At 37.2% G+C, this 21,484-nt stretch overlaps 1 protein-coding gene across 2 annotated transcripts in view; it reads left to right on the top strand.

Moving 5' to 3' along the window:
* Positions 1–21,484, top strand: part of LOC126370216 (tolloid-like protein 1) — a 166,438-nt gene that overhangs the window by 123,099 nt on the left and 21,855 nt on the right. The window contains exon 4 of one of the 2 annotated variants that reach the window (XM_050015003.1): positions 13,840–13,908. The exons of the other annotated variant lie outside the window; for it this stretch is intronic. Within the exon in view, the coding sequence (XP_049870960.1) occupies positions 13,840–13,908 (69 nt within the window). The remainder of the gene's footprint in view (positions 1–13,839; positions 13,909–21,484) is intronic. 2 annotated transcript variants of the gene reach the window in all.

Below are 21,484 nucleotides of genomic sequence, written 5' to 3'. Positions count from 1 at the left end.
ACGGAAAATAATTTTAAAAAAATTTTCATGAATAAAAATCCATTTGATATCAATTCAGAATCATGGTCTGAATCATCCCCCTCAGTATTTGTTACGATGTCAGTAACACCCTATCTACTTGTATGTACTTGTACAGGGTGTAAGCGACATCGTAACAAATACTGAGGGGAATGATTTAACTTATTATTCTGAGTTAATATCAAGTGGAATTTTCCATCGCAAAAGTATAAAATTGAAAATACTTATTAAAAAAAAAACACGCAAAAATATACATGGATTATATCAATTCCAATTGATATTAACTCAAAATCATGGTCTGTATCATTCCCCTCAGTATTCCGTTACGATGTTTGATTTTCGAACACCGGTATCTCGTATTTCGAATACCTAGAATCTTTTGTATTTTTACAAATATCCAGTTAACTTGCGTAAGTTAGCGGCGTACAAGTTACTTAACTGGATATTTATTTGCAAGAAGACAAAAGTTTGTAGGTTCTTTTTGCATTTACGGTAATGATTATTTACTTTTGGTGTTCGAAAAACCACCCAGGTGTAAGAAATTTACTTTCTTCGAAGTATATTTTATTTAAATATGTTATTGGCCCCAATTCCAGCAGAAACCTCCTAATTATATTTTAAGATATACCCGTCATTTTATTATCTGTCGAAAAGAAAAAGGACGGATGATATGAATGGATAACCCGTGCGAATGAAATAGGCATCTCGCTGGTATGTAATCCGTTTGACGTGCTGTCTACTTAGTTCTGTCGGGTTATTGGCCGATGTAAAAATTTAAATGGATTTTTTAGATTTCTGCTTAAAATTGACGTGTGTTCCATAAATTTTATGCCTGTCGATTACCCGTCCCTTTCTTTTTCAATGGATAAGAAAATGATAAGAATAACTTAAAATAAAATTAGATGGCATCTGCAGGAAATAGCACCATTGAGACCATATAAGTTCACATCTATTTCCCAGTGCGTCTAGTTTAAGACATGGTTTAGTCTTAATAACCGTTTACACAGAATGTTAACAAGCAAAGAGAAGCATAACAAACTCAAAGGCGAGTACAAACCGAGAACAAACAAAGTTTTCATATAAGCATCTCTTCCTTCAGAAGTCTGGGTTACTTTAAAACTGGAAGATATGTATGAACATTTGTAAGAAAACTTCATATACTTAACAAGAAAACGTATAAGCAATATTGAAATAATTACATACACAATTTTTCAAGATACTTATTTGTATCTTGAGTATTGAAAAATATGTAGTGCTGCATATTATTTTGCTACTTTTTTATTTGTTTTTGTACAATCCGAGGTAGCTCAGTTGGAGGAATGCTGGACTCTCACTAAGGTCGCAACGGTCTCTGTGGTCCAGTGGTTGAGCGTTGGGCTCACGATCCGGAGGTCCCGGGTTCGAATCCCGGTGGAGATATATAACAAAAATCTCTTTGTGATTCTTAGTTTGATTAGGACATTACAGGCTGATCACCTGATTGTCCGAAAGTAAGATGATCCGTGCTTCGGAGGGCACGTTAAACCGTTGGTCCCGGTTACTACTTACTGATGTAAGTGAGTAATCGTTACATGAGCCATGTCAGGGGCCGTTGGCGGCTCAATAATAACCCTGCCACGGGGGTTGCTGAGGTTGGTAATCCACGTCACAACCCACACGATAGAAGAAGACTAAGCAGATTCAAATTCCAGCACAGGACTCAACCAATGTTTTCGTATTCATATTTGGATGATAAGGAAACCCATATTCCCGAGAAATACGTTTCGTATATGTGACGTAATTGTGATGTATTGGGCTGCTTGGGAGCTTTTCCCTTCGCGGGTTGGGACTCCCAAGCTCAAACAGGCAGTTCCTTCTGTGAAAAACTGGACCTGTCAAATCTTCAGGTTAGGTAAACTGACTGTGAAAACGGGATAGCGCTAGGGAGATGATGATTTGTTATATAATAAATTGTTTCAATGGGAGGATGACATAATCTTTTATACATCTTTTACGACATGCCCGATACGCTAATCAGCTAAACACGTTCCATCACTGTTATGTTTTGTTCAGTCATGAGCAATATCATGTACCCACTTTCGAACCCTGTCGCACTATCATATTTGACATTTAATGAGACTTACGGTTTAATTTCTCAAAAAAGTTTACGTGACATGGTTTCAAAGTGTATCATATTAGTACTCGTGACCGTTCACTCTTAAGCCAACACAGATGGAACTACCTACATAATTGCATAATAAATAAGTGCTTTTTATCCGACTAAGGCACAGCCGAAGGGATTATTAAACTATCTTCTAAATTGTCGTTTACCTTTAACAACAGCATACTTTTGCACAATGCATAGACAAGCTCAACATGTCCGCTCAGTCATATCCGTTTCCTGTCCTAACTAGTGCATGTAGCAAGCTAGCATTGGCGGCAATATCTCGTCAATTACGCGGGAGGCGCGCATCTCCAATATCCGGGCGGCGCAATCAAGATGGCGGCACTTCCGGCGCGGCCATGTTGCTGCATTGTTACCCAATATACGACATTAAGGAGGAATATGTGGATAAACATAGGGTAGATAAGGCATAGGTGTGTCTAATTTTGAGATAGTAGTAGGTTTATCGATAAGGTTAGTTCAGTTTTCCTGAAATTAATTATTAGATGACTCCAGTGTCACTAAATATGTTAAATATTAGTGATAACTGTGTGTGTAACTGTTTTAGTGTTTGTAGGTTCTTTAGACCTTCAAGACCTCATTTGGCTTAGTTTTTCTACGACAAAAATAATAATTTCGATCACCGAATGGTGTGGCTACACTTACGCCATCTATTGTCGACGAAACGTACATAGCGAGGGTCTCAACACCCTTAAAAATAAATACATATTTAACCTCGTAAGGCCCGGATTTCCAGACACAATAGTTAAACAATGGGATTTGGATTTTAAAAAGACTTTGGGCCTTACGACCACAAAAGTCGAGTAAATAAAAACAATTTTTTTGTTTCTTACAATAGTTTGCGAAGAGGCCCATCCCTTCGAAGTTGTGGTTATATTATTATGTATTTTCTTAACTTGTATTCTGAGTAGAAAATGAGATACATACCAGGGGGGCTAAAAAGGCCACAACAAAGCAATTCATCTACAAAAGCAATTTTGCATTTAGACGTTTCTGCATATAAAAGTAAATGCGCAATGCAAACAAATGTCAAATAGCAATATTGCTTTTATATTGAATTGCTTCGATGTGGCCTTTTAAGGCTGCCTGTCCATTGAAGCGGAGCGAGCTTGCGGAGCGGTGAAACGGATAAATATTAACCAATAGGATTGCATAGAAACTCCGCTCAGCTGCAGTGGACAGAGATTGGTCAATCCTATTGGTTAATATTTATCCCTTTCACCGCTCCGCAAGCTCGCTCCGCTTAAATGGACAGACAGCCTTAACCCCCCTGTTTTACTCGTAAGAAAATCCATCTAACCTAAGTTTTTATCCCAAATAAATAATCAGAATGAGATATATAATATTAAATACCTTTTATACCTTTCTATGACTAAGGAAGCAACTTGACCGAATTAATCACACGCACACGTATACATAATTCTTCAACCCACCTACAACCATAGAATAAGGAATAATACTACGTACAGAACGGCAACTCTCCGCCCCCACCAGCGTCTGAGCTAGGTTTACCTCGAGAACCCCACCCCCTCGAACACAGTTTAGCGAGGAACGTTGTTTTTACTTTTTGGCAGATTAGTTATATGTTCGAATTTTGAAATTGGACGCCGATGTTCTTTCGTCTGATTCAAATATTTGATCTCACAGTAATTGCCCGCGCTGGGTAAGACTGCGCGGCGCCAATGAATATTTATTTTTCATGGTGATTGTTCATCAAAACATGCTAATAATTTGCAATAAAATTAAACTTAAGCTAAGTAAGCTTAAATGTAAAAATAATGAGAATGAATTTAATTAGTTTACTGTTTTTTTAAGTCACGTGTAAAGCCTTTATTTATATTTTGAATCTTCATTGTTCTAAATTTATTTTTTGTGATTTGTGTCGTAAATAAATATTAACTGATTATTATAAAAGCATCTTTCGTTAGTAGTACCTACCTAAGCAAGTAATAACGGTTAATTTAGGTATTGTAATCGACAGCCCTCAGACGTCACACACACAGTTGCACGTGTTGATAATGTCAATGTGTAGTGTATGTGTAAAATGAGGTCATTCGTATGAAGTGTCCGGGGTGTGCCATAACCCAAGATTAAGCTACGTCGTAGCAACATGTTACATACTCGTAGCAATTGCTACGTTTTATTGTTGACTCACATAACTCACAGATCAGCGTTTCCAGTATTGTTCCATAAACAAAAATAAAGTCGCGGTCGGCCGAAAGTCAACATAAAACATGTTGAGATATGTTGAATCGGGAACATTCTCACCATGTTTTGTTTCGTGTTCGTGTCGACTGCCGAGACATCTGTCCGGGGCTAAACATGCCGAACAAACAGTCCTGTGCAAACATGTTGCGATATTGTGCTTCGTCCATGCGGGTGAATATTATATCGACTGCTATTTGCCGAATGAATTTCGGTTTGACAGCGACGGTATTATGTTTCGTAGTGATGCTACGCGGAAACGCGACGAAATAAAAACGTGACTAATATTCTATACTTAAATATGGTATTTTACCGTGTGTGATATTTTACCTTATTTTCTCCCTAGAATAAATCCTGAACAACAAATTAAAGACTGTTTGGATTTCAAATTGAACGATAATATCTATTATTAGTATTTTCTACGGATTCCTTCCTGATTATTATTACATAATAATCAATTATTATTAATAGCGAACTTTCCAGGTGACGTTTCTCAAAAATAATATAGATCGTTGTTCAGATTTAACATGATAATTACCTATTTTCTCGTTCCACGAGGTACAAAAACATTCAAAAATAGAATCTAATAGAAGAGGCATATAAAAATAAAAGTTACTTGTTATTTGGATTAAATTATGTACAGGATTATGTTGCTACCTATATTGCTTCTGTTTATTTTGATCAGAATAATAAAGGGTGGAAGATGTAATTCTGCCTGGGTGTAATAAACAGGGTCATAATTTATACCCAAAAACAAAGATAATGCATATTAAATATATAATATATATATTTTCTTTTCTTTTTTTGTTCGTATCATTACATGTTTATTGCACCAGTCCGTGCTCCAATGTATTAACTTCTTTCACCCTAAGGTTGCCTGGCAGAAATTGCTATTTAGCAATAAGGCCGCCTATTGTACTTATGTTTTTATTCGTATGTTTATGTCCTTTGTATATGTCGTTGTGCAATAAAGTATTATTGATTGATTGATAATATATGTCATCCATTAAACGAAGGAAAATCTTTACAGCGCCATTTATATTGTTTTTGGAGAATGTAGCCTGAAAATTCCCTCATTGGAATAAAAGTGGTAGGTATTGGCCCCGATTCCTGCAGACACCGCCTAATTTTATTTTAAGTTATATCCGTCAGTTTCATATCCGTCGAAAAGGAAAGGGACGGATGATTCACAGCTCTTAATTTTAGGAAGAATGAGTAAATGAATGAATAACCCGGGCGAATCAAAAGGTACCTCGCTGGTATGCAATCCGTTTGACGTGCTGTCTACTTAACTGTGACGGGTTATTGACTGATGTAAAATTTTTAGACGGTTGGTTTAGATTTGTGCTTAAAATTGACGTGTGTTCCATTAATTTTATGCTTGTCGATTACCCGTCCCTTTCCTTTTCGGCGGATAAGAAAATGACAGATATAACTTAAAATAAAATTAGATGGTATTTACAGGAATTAGCACCACTATGTACTTAAATAATATAGAAATAACCTTTAAAAGTATTTTAAAGGAGGATATTTAATCTAACATTAATCTTCTGATAAAAGTTAGTAAAAAAATGGCGTAGGGAACTTTAAACGTCCAGGTAGCTGCCTCAAAGGCATTCTTTGATAGCAGATTTACTTTACCTTGTCAAAAATGTTTTTAAACTTAGCTTGCTCAAAGGGACGAACTCGACCAAGATAAACACGACCTATTATACCTACTTGTTCTGCAATTACAGTTTTCTTTCATTAAGCAGCTTAGTTTAAAACTAAACACACTATACATTTTATATGCAATGAGTAAGCTAAGAAGCAAAAAGTTATATACCCACATCAACCAGCTCTGAATAGCATTCGACCACTTTGCAACAATAAAATAAACAATTTGATCAAAAGCTACATAGAAGCCACTCTAAAATCATTTTTCAATCTCGCGGCAAAGTCTCTATAAAAACAATTATTTAACCCAAACAAAATGGTACGGATGCTCTTAAAACGCCGTTTGTCGTGTGTTCGAGTGTTCGAATGGGCGTATCAATGTGTAGGGTCTTCAGCTGCGGTTGTGACCAAGGTACTTGTGGTCAGGAGAGTCCTACACACTGACAGATCCATACCAATGTTTTGCCCTTTAGTTTCCATTGTGGCGCGCTTGATAGGATCGTACTTATGATTGCTTCAATTCATTTATTCATCGAATACGAAACATATATCTACTTACAATGCAGTAACATCTTAACCTTGTAAGCATAGAATAAAAGATAATACTGTTTATAGAATGGACACTCTCCAGGATGCACTCAAGTAAAGTTCGGAGAACGCGTAACTATACTATTTTAGTGTCTAAAGCACTGAATGCGTCTTTATGGGTAATGCTTCTCATTTGAGGTCACAGGTTCGAATTCAGCACAGGCCTAAACCAATGATTGTCGAATTTGTTGTCACGTGCTCAGCGGTGAAGGAAAACATCGTGGGTTTCCCCACCCACATTACCGAGAAATTATTTTTCGGAGGTATGTGACCTAACCTGTATTAGGCCGATTTTCCCTACGCGGGTTGGAAGGTCAGACAGGCAGTCGCTTCTGTAAAAAACCGGATCTGTCAAATCTGCAGGTTAGGTAAGCGGACCCGAAACTTAATAGAAACCCTTCTAAGGTGTCATCCTCTCACAAAGGCACGAGACAGGTAACTAACCCACCATCAAGAGTGCTTTCACCCTTCGCCGTGTCATAAAGATAATATCGACCCTCCGCTTCATGAAATATGAAGTCATCCGAACCACGTTATCTATTTGGAAGTTTTTCAAAAGAAACAGGCGTGTCCGGACGATAATGCTTTTGTTGGCTTTTGTCGGGGAAGCAATCTGACCAAGATTGTTTTGACAGAGTTATTGCAATAATTTTATTAAAGCACATAATAACGGGTTCTTACCGCGTTTAAATGGGGATATGAGACTCCCGATATTTCGACACAGTTGCAAGTGCCATGATCACGGGATGACTGCAAGAGTTATTGCAAATTTCACCATTCAAAATTAAATTAAAAGAGCATTATTTATCTATCTACACCTGATATATATAATGTATACAGGGTGTTAGTCACACCGTAACAAATACTGAGGGATGTTCCAGCTCATGATTTTCCGAAGTAAAACTCATGAGAATGTTAATGTTTTTTAAAATTTATTTCGTGTCCATTATTTATTATTATTTTATTTTATTTATACATTTATTGTTACAAAATAATGTTACAAACATTATACACACTTTTGCGAAGGAAAATTCCACTTGATATTAATTCAGAATTATGAGGTAAGCTAGATTGAAGGCAAATAGATTGATTGCCCCCAATCCCACTACGCCCTTTCATATCCAGCATCCTTCCATCTCGATATTACCTGAAAACCCAATGAGCACATGTTTGTTACCGGAGCATTCCTGACAAGGTAAACCGTGCCGGGTCACGATTATTTAAACGCTAGGAGAGTACTAGAATGGTTCACCTATAAATTGAAGATGATGAGAAAATCAATCTGACTTTTTTTAATAATAATAATAAAACACTTTATTGCACACAAATTTACAAGACATTAACAGGATTAACTTATTCCAAGGTGGGCAAAGGCGGCCTTATCGGTAAAACTTATCTTCGAAATTTAAATTTGAATTAGCTTATATTGATGACCTCACATGTCAGCAATTTATTTATTTATTTGCAATAGGGTATTTGACTCGGTCAAAAATAAATTATAAAATGATAATCTACAAATAGAAGCCAGTCTCAGATAATCAAAAATCAATCTTATTTTACTTTTCGACTTTTCTCGAAATTTATTTATGAATTAATTAACAATATGTACGACGTTTGACCGGTTTTCCTGATGACGTCACAGGACATTACTTCCATACAAACTTCAAAGAAAACTTTAGCTTTGACGTTTCGTAAAAAGTATCTCATTTGACTAGGTTGTTAAGTAGCCTATTGTGTTCAAATATGTATTAATGTTTCATAAGCTTGAATTTAATCCATCATCTATCTTCTTATAGTTTATTCCCGGATCCCCTTACCATGCCTTAGGAGATATTGTGACAATCTGACCTTTCAACCTGAAGGTAAAACCAGCCCACATACAGGTCAGGTTATCTATCGTCGTAACGTCATACTTATTGTTCCTTTATTCATAAATAAAATTCAAAAATAAGTGGAAAAGTAAAATGAGATTGATTTTTGTTCATCTTATAACGGGCGAATAAAATAGGCAACTCGTTGATGTGCAACCCGTCTTACGTGTGCTCTTAGTTTTGTCGGGTTATTAGATAATGTAAAATTTTTTGAGGGTTTTAAATGACAAAGGGCACAAATGTATGGAACTTGGTCCAAGAACCTCCACTGATGAGATTTATATGTAATGCAGTAGGAAGTACCTCTGTATTTTATCACATTTTTAGCCGGAACAAACATTCGCATGGACAGGAAGAGGACTCAGTGGTGTAATGCGATTAACACATGGTTGAGCATAAACGTTGCGGGTTCAAGTCCCGTCCGAGTCATACTTTTTTCGGTTTAACAGCTTTGTGGGTTTCTCTAAACAGTTTAATACTATAAAAACAAAATCACCTAAGTAGTAAGTAGTACATGTATGTTAGTATGCATATGGGATAAAACCCGAAAGAGGTATTACAGGTTTTTGTCGGCTTAGCAAGCGAGTATGGCTCCATCGCTCTCGGTGAGCTGCTATCCATCAACATGTTGAAAGTACTCAGTCGACGGATTATCGATGTTCCTTTATACACGGAACGGCTGTTTAGCTACACTGTCACAACGTAAGACAGGACAAAATAAATATGGTCATATAGATAATTCAGGTTTATTAAATCATATATTTGGAGCATTGCACTCTATGGAAGTGAAACGTGGACTATGACACAGAGAGACAGAGAGAGGTTGGAAGCGTTTGAGATGTGGTGTTGGCGAAGAATGGAGGGTATAAGCTGGACTGAAATGGTGTCAAATGAAAAAGTGCTGGAAAGAGTTGAAGAAAACAGAACCATATTGAAGACTATAGAGAACCGGAGAGGAAATATGATTGGCCACCTGATACGACACGATTCATTTATAACAAACATTATAGAAGGAAAAATTGAAGGGAAGAGAGGAAGGGGTAGACCTAGGATAACATTTATGAAACAAATAAAAGAGAAGGTGCAGGTCGTGTCGTATCGGGAGGTGAAGGTTTTGGCGGGAAGAAGGGAGGAATGGCGATTACTCCACCGACAAGAGCGCAGCTCTTAAATAGAGAGAGAAAGAGAGATAATTCAGAATATAAATGTTTCAGTAACCCATATTCGGCTGATTTTCTCTTCGAGTTAGAATAGATCAGACAGGCAGCCCTTTTGTAAAAGACCGGATCTGTGAAATCTTCAGGTTACGCTAACGAGATTATAAAATATATCATGTTTCTATATTGTGTCCTCTCCAAGTAAGCTGTGACCTGACGGTTCATCATATCGTGCGGCTCTGAACACAATAAGTACTACTCGTAAGTCATGGACGGAGCATGTGTCTGCCTGTATCTGTTGATGTGTTCCTTGTGTATGTAAATACATCAAATATTTTTTGTAAGTAGCGGCATAAGTGCAGAAGGATAGATTGTAAATAGTGTTGTATATTTTTCTAGTCATCGGAATTTATTAAAACATTATAGAAGGGAAGAGAGGAAGGAGAAGAAGAAGAAGAACAGTCGTGTCTTATAAGAAAGCGAAAGAACTGGCCCTTGATAGACAAGAATTGAGAATGCTACACCGACAGGAGCGAGGCTTTTAAATTAATGATGATATTTATCTACTATCTAGAGGTATCCCTTTTCGCGTAGCAAGAGTAGAGTGACGTATCTCCCGTCTTTTTCGCGCTGTCATTGCTGTCTTTCTAATCGTGCGCTTATAGGACTACTACTAAGAGAGCCTTTAGAAAACTTTTCTAACAAACCGTTATCCATGCTCTATGAAGATAACCTCTATGCTATAGGTGCTCGTGCATGTGTTCTACGTACGAAGCGACAGACGCCGTTTCCTGTGAAACGTTCCGAGTAACTTCGTCGGACCGTACGCCATATCCGGAACTCGGACGGTGTTTAGACGTGCTGTAGATAGGCTGTGTACATCCACTCGATTAAGGCCCCATCCATAGTGATCGGGGGTGGATTTTTTTTTTATAATTATGTATTAATTGACAAGAAACTGCAACAGCAACACATCTTTTAAAAAACTATGGTACACATTACAAGTTATTTAATAACTAGAGGAACACATTCAATACCAGACATTTTTATCATTTAGGTAATCATTAATCTTATAACAAGCTTTTTTACATAAAGTAAGCTTCACGTGATCTTTAAATTTATTCTCTGACAAAAATATTATCTGGTATTTTATTGTAAAAACGTATACATAACCCCAAAAAAGATGAATTTAATTTACTTAATCTAGAATTTGAACAACAATTTTATTTTTATTTTCATTCCTTGTATTGTAAGTACACAGTACGGGTGTCATATTCCCCCCCCCCCCCCCCCAACCGCTGGTTGCCGGCGGTAAATCTCATTCAGCTCCGGTTCTAAACCTATTACAGTTTCATCTCTTATTGTATTTATTGGAACTTCATTTAGTGGACGGTACATAATACAATAAAAGGAAAGACAGTATTCGCGTAATACGATTCTGTTATGAGAATTCTCAATCCGAACTTCTCGGAAAGGTTGTCATTGGTCGTTCTTTTGATCTATGTAATTAATAGAATTTGTAGTTTTGCAGAATATACCCATACCCGCTTTATTACAAAGCGAATACTATAATGTACCAGGTTTAGGAAAATAGTCCGCGCCACGAATGATTAGATTAATTACCCGCCTGCGGCGAAGCAAAAAGGAGGGTTATGTGTTTTACCGTTTTGTATGTATATATGTCACCGTCACCTAACTACTAAACCACCTGTCAGAATTTAACAAATGAGTTGTCACTAGAAGTGTCTTAATTTTCCGGTGTTTATAGATTCAATGTGGCGCCGTCTAGAGGATATTAAGGACGAATTTTTTTTTCCAATAGATTGTGTTACGTATCAAATGAGAGGGCTTAATTTGCCAATTTGTCCTAAGAGTTTGCTTACCACGGCATACGACCACGGCTATCTCCTAAACATCACTACTGGGAAGATTTTCAGAGAAATATTTTCTTGTTTCATACTTTTTAGAGTGTGATTTTTCCGTAGCCGGGTTTTAGTTTTGAAACTTACATTTTTTAATAAATCGTACTTTTTAAAAAGTCTATACCTTTTCCTGCCAAAAGACTCATTCATGCCAGAATCTTCGAACGTGTCAAATTAATTCAAGCATTCTAAATTTAAAATTTACCATTTATTCACCAAAAAAATTTTAAATTTCACAATTTATTCAAGCAAAACTTAGTAAGCTAGTTAGATAGATTGTCTAGTTAGATAGACAATTTCTAGGCAAACGGAAAAAGACAAAATCTTTTTCAGCTTTCTATTCACCAAATATTAAATGAAGACTTATTTCCAAGATTTACATAAAAACGCTGAGCAATTAATTAGGGAACAAAAGTTATGTCATTAGCAAATGGAAGCCATTTATCATATTAGGCAAAGGACTCAGAGTGGCTAGTCCAGCTGTCGGTCTAATGATTTATAATTCATCTTCCTAACGAAAGAATGCGTTTCGGAGGTGTGTGACCTAACCTGTATTGGGCTGGTTTTCCTTTCGCGGGTTGGAAGGTCAGATAGGCAGTCGCTTCTGTAAAAATAGCCCTGTCAAATCTTCCCCTTGAGAAACAGGATAACGCTAGGGAGATGATGATGATTACCGTAAAATATGAAACAGTTCAGAAGATCTTATTTTTTTTTTAGCAAAGAAGTGCTGAAAGAAAAAGCAATGCCTATATACAGAGCATGTCGTTAAATACCTATAAAGCCTACCTTACCTTATTCAAACATTGTTTCTACTTATTGGGGTTGTGTACGTGTTGTTCTTGATTGCTGTTAGGATGGCGAATGATACACTTGTCACTCAATAGTAATTTGGTTAATTGTTGTAAGCATGAAACTAGGATCAATGCCGTAGAAATGAGGTCTTTGCGTAGCATCTGCGGTGTGAAGTTGGGTGATAGAGTGAGAAACAGTGTGATAAGACAGAAATGTGGTGTAAAAGACGATAAAGTGACTAAGATTGAGAAGGGAATGTTAGGTTGGTTTGGACACGTAGAGCGGATGAAGGATAATAGAATTGCAAAAGCGGTATACATATAAAGCGAAAGTTGATGGTAGGGCTGGCAGAGGAAGACCGAGAAGGACTTAATGTACGTCCTTCGTCTTTTCAAATCAATAAGTCATGACAAGAATCCTAGGTGATCAAGCGCTAGCGCGCAGTTTTTTCCGTAAAGTTTGCCGGTAACAACCCCTGACAGTTGCGACAAGTTAGACGGTAGTTTTACTGCGCAATCTTACCGACACTGACGCTCTGAGTAAACAGAGTGAATATTTGAGTAAATATCTGAGTTCATTGAGTCAATACCTGAGTGAATTGAGTAAATAGAATGAATACTCATTTTAATTTACTCATTCATTAATATGTTTTATTTTTTATGTGTACAGTCATGAGCAATATCATGTACCCACTTTAGAACCCTTTCGCACTATCATATTTGACATTTAATGAGACTTACGGTTTAATTTGTCAAAAAAGTTAATGTGACATGGTTTTTATTTTTTAAAGGTTTTTATATCTGCATAGGTACACAATTTCACCCAATATTTTCCACGAGCTTCGTAAAACCTGTCAGTAAAGTATAAGTGTAAACTTCCACCAACTAATTTGCACCCTAACTGAGTTATCGTACAAACTTGAGGGTGACGTAAAATTCATCTTGTTTCCTTCTTCGGGATTCTTTAAGTTCACCAACTTTGAGTTATGTGAATTAATTGCAGAGGCAGAACACCTTCATTATTCACGCTCTTAAGCCCAGTATAGTTTTCAGTTTCGAGATAGGAGACTAAGTTTCAGACACCTGCCTGAATAAACAACCTGAAGCAAGAAGTTTACTTTAAACAGTTATACATAAAAACCATAAACAGCTCATATACGTCCCACTGCTGGGCACAAATGAAACACACAAACAAAATAAAACAAAACAGCAACGCAAAACTGTTAGAAAGTAAGAGAAAAGAATAATCATTACAAACAAACAAAATCTGACGTTTACTTTTAACATATTTTATATTATTACCACACAAATAACGTAATGCATTATTTAGTAACAAAGCTAATAAACTAGTAACAAGATTAAGTACTAGGTTACTTACAAAAGTCTTGTTTATAATAAGCAAGTGAATCCTTGAGTTGAGGATAGTGGCGGAAGCAGATAACGAGTTGTTATTTCTGTTGTGTGCAGTGTTCGGGGAAGCCACGGAGCTCTCGAGTCGGGCCGCGCTCGCTGACCCCTCGCCTACTAAACTTCCAAGTACGTCTCTTTATAAACCCAATACTCACAACCAGCTACAATAAGATCTCGCAATCTAAAAAAACTTTCCGACGAAAGCGCGCGTAACTTCAAAATTGATTCGATTTGACAGCTGCAGCCGTGCCGTCTTGCTACGTCGATTCGCGCACTAACGGAAATTATATACACATTGGCATAGGAATTTGGGGTACTTACGGAAAAATAAACAAATTGGCTAGGTGCACCAAAGAGTTACTTTATCTAAACGTGTTATAAAAACGGAGATTGGATGAGATCTTATTTTAGCACATGAATGTTCACGCAGCACGCAGTGTTCCGAGCACAGTCCCCTCATCCTTCCGATAAACCAAATACTAGTATTTGCCATCCGAAAAGTCCACACGTTAATTAGATTTCTCTTGCAACAGATGAAAGATAAACATAACGCGTGGAAATATTAAATTTAACGATCGTGGAGTGTGGACGTTCGGAAAATAAACCGTTTTTTTGGCGGGTATCCCTGGCACTGTACAGATCCTATCACGACTTTCCATTTGCAATAAAAGCTAACTCTCCAATTTTATTTTATTTAAACTGATTGGCGATTGTAACCTGATGAGGTGTCGAAAAGTTTTAATTTGTTTTGGTACCTGTAGTCCCGCTGCGCATGTGAATGTTACATATAAGTACCTTAACAACCAGCCTGCCTTATACCTACTTATTATTATTAATATACGTTTACAATGGTGGGTAATGTAAAAATTATTTTCTCTGCATATTCAGCTATTATATAAATACATAATATCACTGGATTACAAAGCATGTCGTTGAAAATGACGCACAAGAAACAAGGACTTTATAGTCTCGACACCCTCAAAGTCCAAATATCAAAAGTTCGACATTTCAAAAGTGCCGATGTTGAAATTTAGACATTCGTAATTGGGTATTTGTCTGGGTCAAAGATAAATTATAAAATGCTAATCTAGAAATAATAAACAGTCTAAAATGATAATTAAATCAATCTCATTTTACTAAATTCATTCATTCTATTAAATCAATCGACTTATTTTTGATTTTTATTTATGATTTAAGTAACAATGAGTACGACGTTTGACCGCTTTTATTGATGACGTCACAGGACAGTATGTCCATACAAACTCCAAAGAAAACGTTTGACGTTTCGTAAAAAGTATTTCATTTGGCTAGGTTGTCAAGTAGCCTATGTATTCCAACTCATAAAGTCGAATTCAGTTATTTAGATCCCGAGCCGGAATAATAATTACTTGTTCAGTTTTTGTTACGTAACTACACATTTTGTTACATAATTTTCTTTTATATAACTTGGCTATTATCATGCCTAAGGATTTACTCTATAAAAAAAGTTTATATATGTGGAAAAACAATGACAAAAAGTAACCGTTTCGAATGCAGACTTTTTGAAATGTCTGCCGCAAATTTCTGCTAATGCAATTTCTAATCGAGAGCCGAAGCGAGTCGGGAGGAAAGTTTTAATGGGCTCGCTAACAGCCCGAACTAAGCCGAGCGAGGTAAGACCTGGACTTAGCTAGTGTTGCTAGCGCGAGATGTGCCAAAAACTGCTATAGAGCATAAATAGGGTGATTACTGACTGATCCAATGAGATCCAATAAGATTATCCGTTGATTTGATTAAAACGGCCTCTGTGGTCCAGTAGTCGAGCGTTGGACTCACGATCCGGGGTCTGTTTAATAAAACTTACAATTGTAAATTACAATGACAATTTGATGTACATTGCGGAGTGTGTGATCACAAATATTTTGCAGTTTCATATTAGCTACGCAATGTACATCAAATTGTCATTGAAATTTACAATTGTAAGTTTTATTAAACAGGCCCCCGGAGGCCCCGGGTACCAATCGTAGTGGGGACATATCACAGAAATCACTTTGTGATCCCTAGTTTGGTTAAGACATTACAGGCTGATCACCCGGTTATCTGAAAGATTATCCGTGATTCGGAAGGCGTTGGTCCCTGTTACTATTTACTGGTAAGTGAGTAATCGTTACATGAGCCATTTTAGGGGCCTTTGGCGGCTCAATCATAACCCTGACAGTAGGATTGATGAGGCTGGTTTTCCATCTCACACGATAAGAAGATACTTATTATTAAGAAATTAGAAAATTGATAGTTTTTAACATCATTTGTGTGATACACTTTTCATATTCAAGTCATGAGTATGTCGATGCGTCAACGAGAAACCTTAACTCGTCTGTCAAATTTGACAACTCGCGCTTTAACATTTACTCGCTCTACTCCCGCCGTTAGCGCGCTAGACCTGCTGGCAACACTACTAAGCCCCACCTGGAAAAACCGAGAGAATGTTTATACATTTTTCGCTCGGAACTTTAGCGAGCCCTCGACTGTCGGCCTGCCAAGAATCGTGTTTCTAATTGCGTTCTGAATGTTCGTTAATTATAAAAACGTTCACAAGTCTCAAAAAGCTGTTGGAGAAATGTGAAGAATGTGAAAAAACACGTTTATTGCTTTTTGAGTTGACCACGCGCCGCAAATTCGTAAACTTTATATTTAAAATAGGTATAACCAGGTAGATAGGTGTAGGTAGGTAGGTAGGATCACTCAGGTCCTGTGGTTCACCAGCTTGCTTCTCAAACGGAGATCTCCGGTTCGAACCCCGGTACCGGAGTTGTACCAATCACTAATACATTTGGATTGACCATATATAGACGATACGGCTCACCTTATTCTAACAGAAAGCTCGGTGAGGTGTGGGTACTTTGTTCATCTTGAGATTGATGTACCTTTGCCTACCCCAATTGGGATACAGTTGTAAGCTTTCGTTATGTAAAGTAGTATGTTTGCCACAGTACAAACTTATTAACTTAATTTAACAAATACTTATCGACTGCAAAATAACAATAACACAAAAAATGTTCCAATTGAAATGTCATATTGAAAAAGGTACTTAATTTAAGGTAATCAAATTGGCACGTTAAATCAAAACCTACCTACTGATGCGTCTAAAACATGGACAAAAAATTAACATTTAATAAACATGTCACAGTGTTTCTTAGCGACAAGTTATGAGCATAACAACATGTGCAACATAACATGCTGTACCTAGATAAATCACCCGGGGTGAGAGGACTGTTTTTAAAAAGACAATTTAATTGAATTTAAAACTATTTATTTAGAATAAGACACACGTATTGTCTAAAAGAAGTTCAGCTTAAGACTACTTTAAAAACTAATGGGAAGGGACCAAGCGTCTGATCTCATCACGGCTTATCTTATGCAACGTAGCGCATTCTCTAGGCAGTCTAGACGCTTCATGAGCTTATCTTGGTGAATGTGCAACGTGGCGCATTCTCCAGGTAGTCTGGACGCTTAACTCCTCCCTCCATAACTTCGAAATTCTCAGGGGATGATTTTTGAGACTGAGAATTTCGACGTCTTCTTAAAGTTATGAAGATACCGATAAAAATTGTTAAAACTAAGATTATATATAAAAATAGAGTTCCTATACTAATGCTATTTATATTTACCGCACTTACACTTTTATCACTTTCACTTAGCACAACACTGTCAGCTTTTTTTAGGGCGTACGACAACACTTGGAGATGTCGCAGGTCGACCTCATCCAAGTTGATAGGCTTCCAGGGCGATGCTGCTGCTGAAGTTGGGATTTCCGGAAAATTTATAAGAGGTAACTTGGGATATAGTATTGGAGATGCTTCGGAACTATGATGCCTCAGTGTGACGTCATCGATTTTTAGTTCGCAGTTATCATCGATCACAGCCAGGTAAGTACCTCTGATGTAGATTCTGCTCATCTCACTTCCACAGCGTGTCTTCAAAAGGATGTTGGCTTTAGAGTAGAGAATCCATCGATTAGGTTGTATGGGCTCTACTTTAATTGTCTTCACTTCCACCAGGATAGGATAACAGGTGGTAATATTCATAGTAAACTTCATTAAGTCCGCCACACAGGTATCCTCCATGGATCTTGGGGGAATGTGTTCTTCGTAGCAAATAAAGAAGCCTCTCTCCAACTCTTTGCAGCGTTTGGTGAGTGAGAATGTGTTCGAACCATTCGCAATAAGGTAAGGTTGTTTTGGGATAATTAGGACGGATTGATTTAGGTTGTTTGTAATAGGTAGAGGAAAGACGTGATAATAATCGTATATTCCCTTTTTGACCAAGGGAACTTCGATGATAAAGACTATCTGATTTTCTTTGATATATGCCTTAATCTCTACACACTGCTCTATTTTAATTAAATTTACATAATTTACGGGATATGCAAGGCTCTCTTTACGTTCAATTTTTCCTAAAACAGTTACAAATTCGTCAGTGTCTAATATTGACTGGTGGAGAGTTCCCATTTTGCTAAATGCTATTGCTGTTTCTATTTCATCCAATCTGATATACAACATTTGGAAGTTATGTAAAAATAAATTGTAAATATGAATTAATCTATTGTTTGTAAAATTTGTCATTGACTCATTCAGTATTTTTCTAATGTCCCAAATTTCCCTATCCAATTGGATGAAATTATTTTTTGTTACATTGCTGTTATTCGTAAATGTCCCCAACATTTCAGTGACCAGACTCATTTTCTTTAATTCTGAAATTTGTCGAGTTTTGAGTTCATTTAACATTTTATCATACTTCACAGCATCCTCATTGTCCAAGTTGCCAGTTATTACTTTTATAAGTGACCCTAAAGGGTTTAGTAGTCCACGTTTTATTCTTTTTGATGGATTTAATTGTCTGAGTTTAGTGAAAGTTATGTGTTTTAGGTGATCAGTTTGACTTTTGACATTCGCGAGTTCGAAATTAAAAACATTCTTGCCAAAATGGTTTAGGACGTGTTTGTTGAGGTTCGCATAGCGGTTGAAATTAAACTCTATATCATCGTATACTAAACTTAAATCTAGATTCTTAATTATTATCCACTTATCGTAACTTATAATAGCAGTTCCCTCTTTTACAGGAAGTATCCCGGGATTGTGTTCAATCCGTTGTAGCTTGGCCTCCTCCTGGCTCTGGCTCAACTGGACCACCAGCAGGAGCACGACCCTGTGGAGGACGACGAATGTCCTTAATAGGTACATTGGTATTACGGTTCCTAACATCGACAGGTACTACATTCCTACTTATCTCTCCAACCACTTCTGCTTTTTGAAACCGGGGCTTATCTTTACCGGGGACACCGTAAAATGAAAAGTATTTTATCAGAGCTCTTACTACTTCCGGTGTAGAGCGATTAGGAATTTCGAAAGCCTGTCCTAGTTTACTAAACGCATCAATGATGGTCAGGAAGTATTTCCCTTCTATTGAGAACAAATCCATAAACAATTCTTGGAAAGGTTTTGTCTGCGTCTGTGTCAACTGCAATTCAGGTTTGTATGGTTTGCGGTCGTACTTCATTGCTTTACAAATTTCACACGCGTTTATCACGCTACTGACTGTTATGTTCATATTGTTCCAGTAGTATACGCGTTTCAGCTTCATGAGAGTTTCGTTGATTCCTCGATGACATGTCTTACTCTCGTGGTATTTTAAAACAATTTGTCGTTGCTCTTCTTCGTCCTCTACATGTATAACTCTTTTAGTGCATTCAAATAGTTTGACTGTCCCTTTTCTAAAAAGTTTTATAGCCGCTTGTGTAAACTGTTTACGGTGAATTTCATTTTCAAAATATATGAAATGCTTAGTTTTCGGTTTTACATATTCTTTTAGGAATTGAGTGACCAAATCTGGCCTATTTGTTGGTAAATGTGCTTCTAATATCTTTTGATTGTTACTAGAGATATTCTTTACAGCCGTTTCGTTTCTGTTCCATGTATAAATTAACATCTGATTAGGTTTAGAGTCTATGGCTTCGTTTAGAATAGGTATGCCATTTGTGTCCATGTCTGGTGCCGAATGAACAGTTTGTGATAGAGACATGTTACTCATCGTTCCTTCTGGTATTGTAATGGTGCTTTCAGAAGGCGATAATATAGGGTACTCAGTTTCTAACTCATGCTTTGTTGTTTCTTCTTTCTCTCCACTGCTTATTGATATTACTTCGTCTTTCCGATTTGGTTGCGCGTTACTTAACCTTTCAATTTCAGAAACCACATCATCCAAGTAAGAATGTAATCGTCTTTCAGATTCGTCTACATTCACCTGCATGGATTCAGTATCGTCTTTACCTAAAGCATTTAGCCTTATATGGGATAACGCGTCCGCGTTGATATTTTGCTTGCCATTCTTGTATGTCACTATTGCGCTCGGCATACGCACGTCTTTACCGAAATCTACGAAATTAATAATCGCCTCTCCATCTTTCAGGTCCGCAGGAATCGTCACGCGTGTTTCAGTACGTGGTTGAAGCTGCACTTCGTATGGTGGGTTATATATTATTGGTATTTCTACATTTTTCGTTCGGAGAACTTGATTCTGCATATCGATTGTGGCGCCTAGTTGTTTTAGAAGGTCGGAACCGATCAAGCCATCGTAGCGATTATCGACGTCATAAACATAAAACTTATGTTGTAACATGCTCTTAAAAGTTTTCAGAAGGGGTATGACGATGACTTCGTCGTGTCTGCTACGAGCGTGAGTGCTTACAACCTCGAAGGGTTCGAAGAACTTATAGTTGGCGAAGAACTCGTCAACTTTCCTTGGGCTGATAAACGATCGAGTGCTTCCCGTGTCTATCATAAAACGAGCATTTATCTCAGGTAAGTTGATGTGTGGTAATTTTAATAAGCTATCACAATTAAGATTTACTATCTCGGGTTGTTGGGTGCGGCCGGCTCGTGAAAATCCGGGGTAGTTTTTGGTTGTTTCCGAGCTGGTCGGCTCTTCATACAGATCGTAATATGCTTCATAATCTCCTTCATTTGGATGACAGTAAGTTTCCGCAAGTTCGTAGTTATAGAAAAGGTTATTATTACCTTCAGGTTCATCTAACATGTACTGTCTTGTTGCTGTTCGCATAGAGACATCAGTGTCCAATGGTTTGGAGTTGTTTACAGGGGGTCTGTATCCCTGAGGCTGGGGTGGAATCCCGAACCGATACTGATTGGGAATCCCGAATTTGAAACCCTGTGTGTTTTGATTGAGGTTGGGTCTAAAACCTTGAGGTTGGGGAATACCGAATTTAAATTGAGGGTTTGGTTTAAAATTATTTTGGTTTTGGGTCAGGTTTGGCTTATAGCCCATCTGCTGTGGAATCCCAAATTTAAATTGAGGATTTCCAGGTAATGGCATCCGGAACTGTTGTAAAGCACTTGGTCGAAAGACAGGTGTATTTTGTGGAATATTAAATTTAAAATTCTGGGGTTGAACATTTTGAGAATTTTGTGGTTGTACATTATGTGTTGAAGTTAACTGTTTGTGTTTAGAGTTATATTGGTGCTGGAAATTCACCTCTTCAGTTACGATGCCTAACGCATTTTCGAGAGTGGAGCAACCTTTTAGGCGAACAATACGTATTAGGTTTTCCGGAAGGTTATATAGAAAAACATTGAGCGCGCTGTTATTGTAAATGATCATTTTGGCTGCTTTTACGCCTTCGTCGGTCAACCGGTTTACTTTAGCAAAT

The sequence above is a fragment of the Pectinophora gossypiella genome, chromosome 10 (assembly GCF_024362695.1).
Source record: "Pectinophora gossypiella chromosome 10, ilPecGoss1.1, whole genome shotgun sequence".
In the NCBI taxonomy this organism is placed as follows: Eukaryota; Metazoa; Arthropoda; class Insecta; order Lepidoptera; family Gelechiidae; genus Pectinophora; species Pectinophora gossypiella.
The sequence above is the reverse complement of the archived record's forward strand: the minus strand, read 5'-3'. Positions and strand labels throughout refer to the sequence as shown.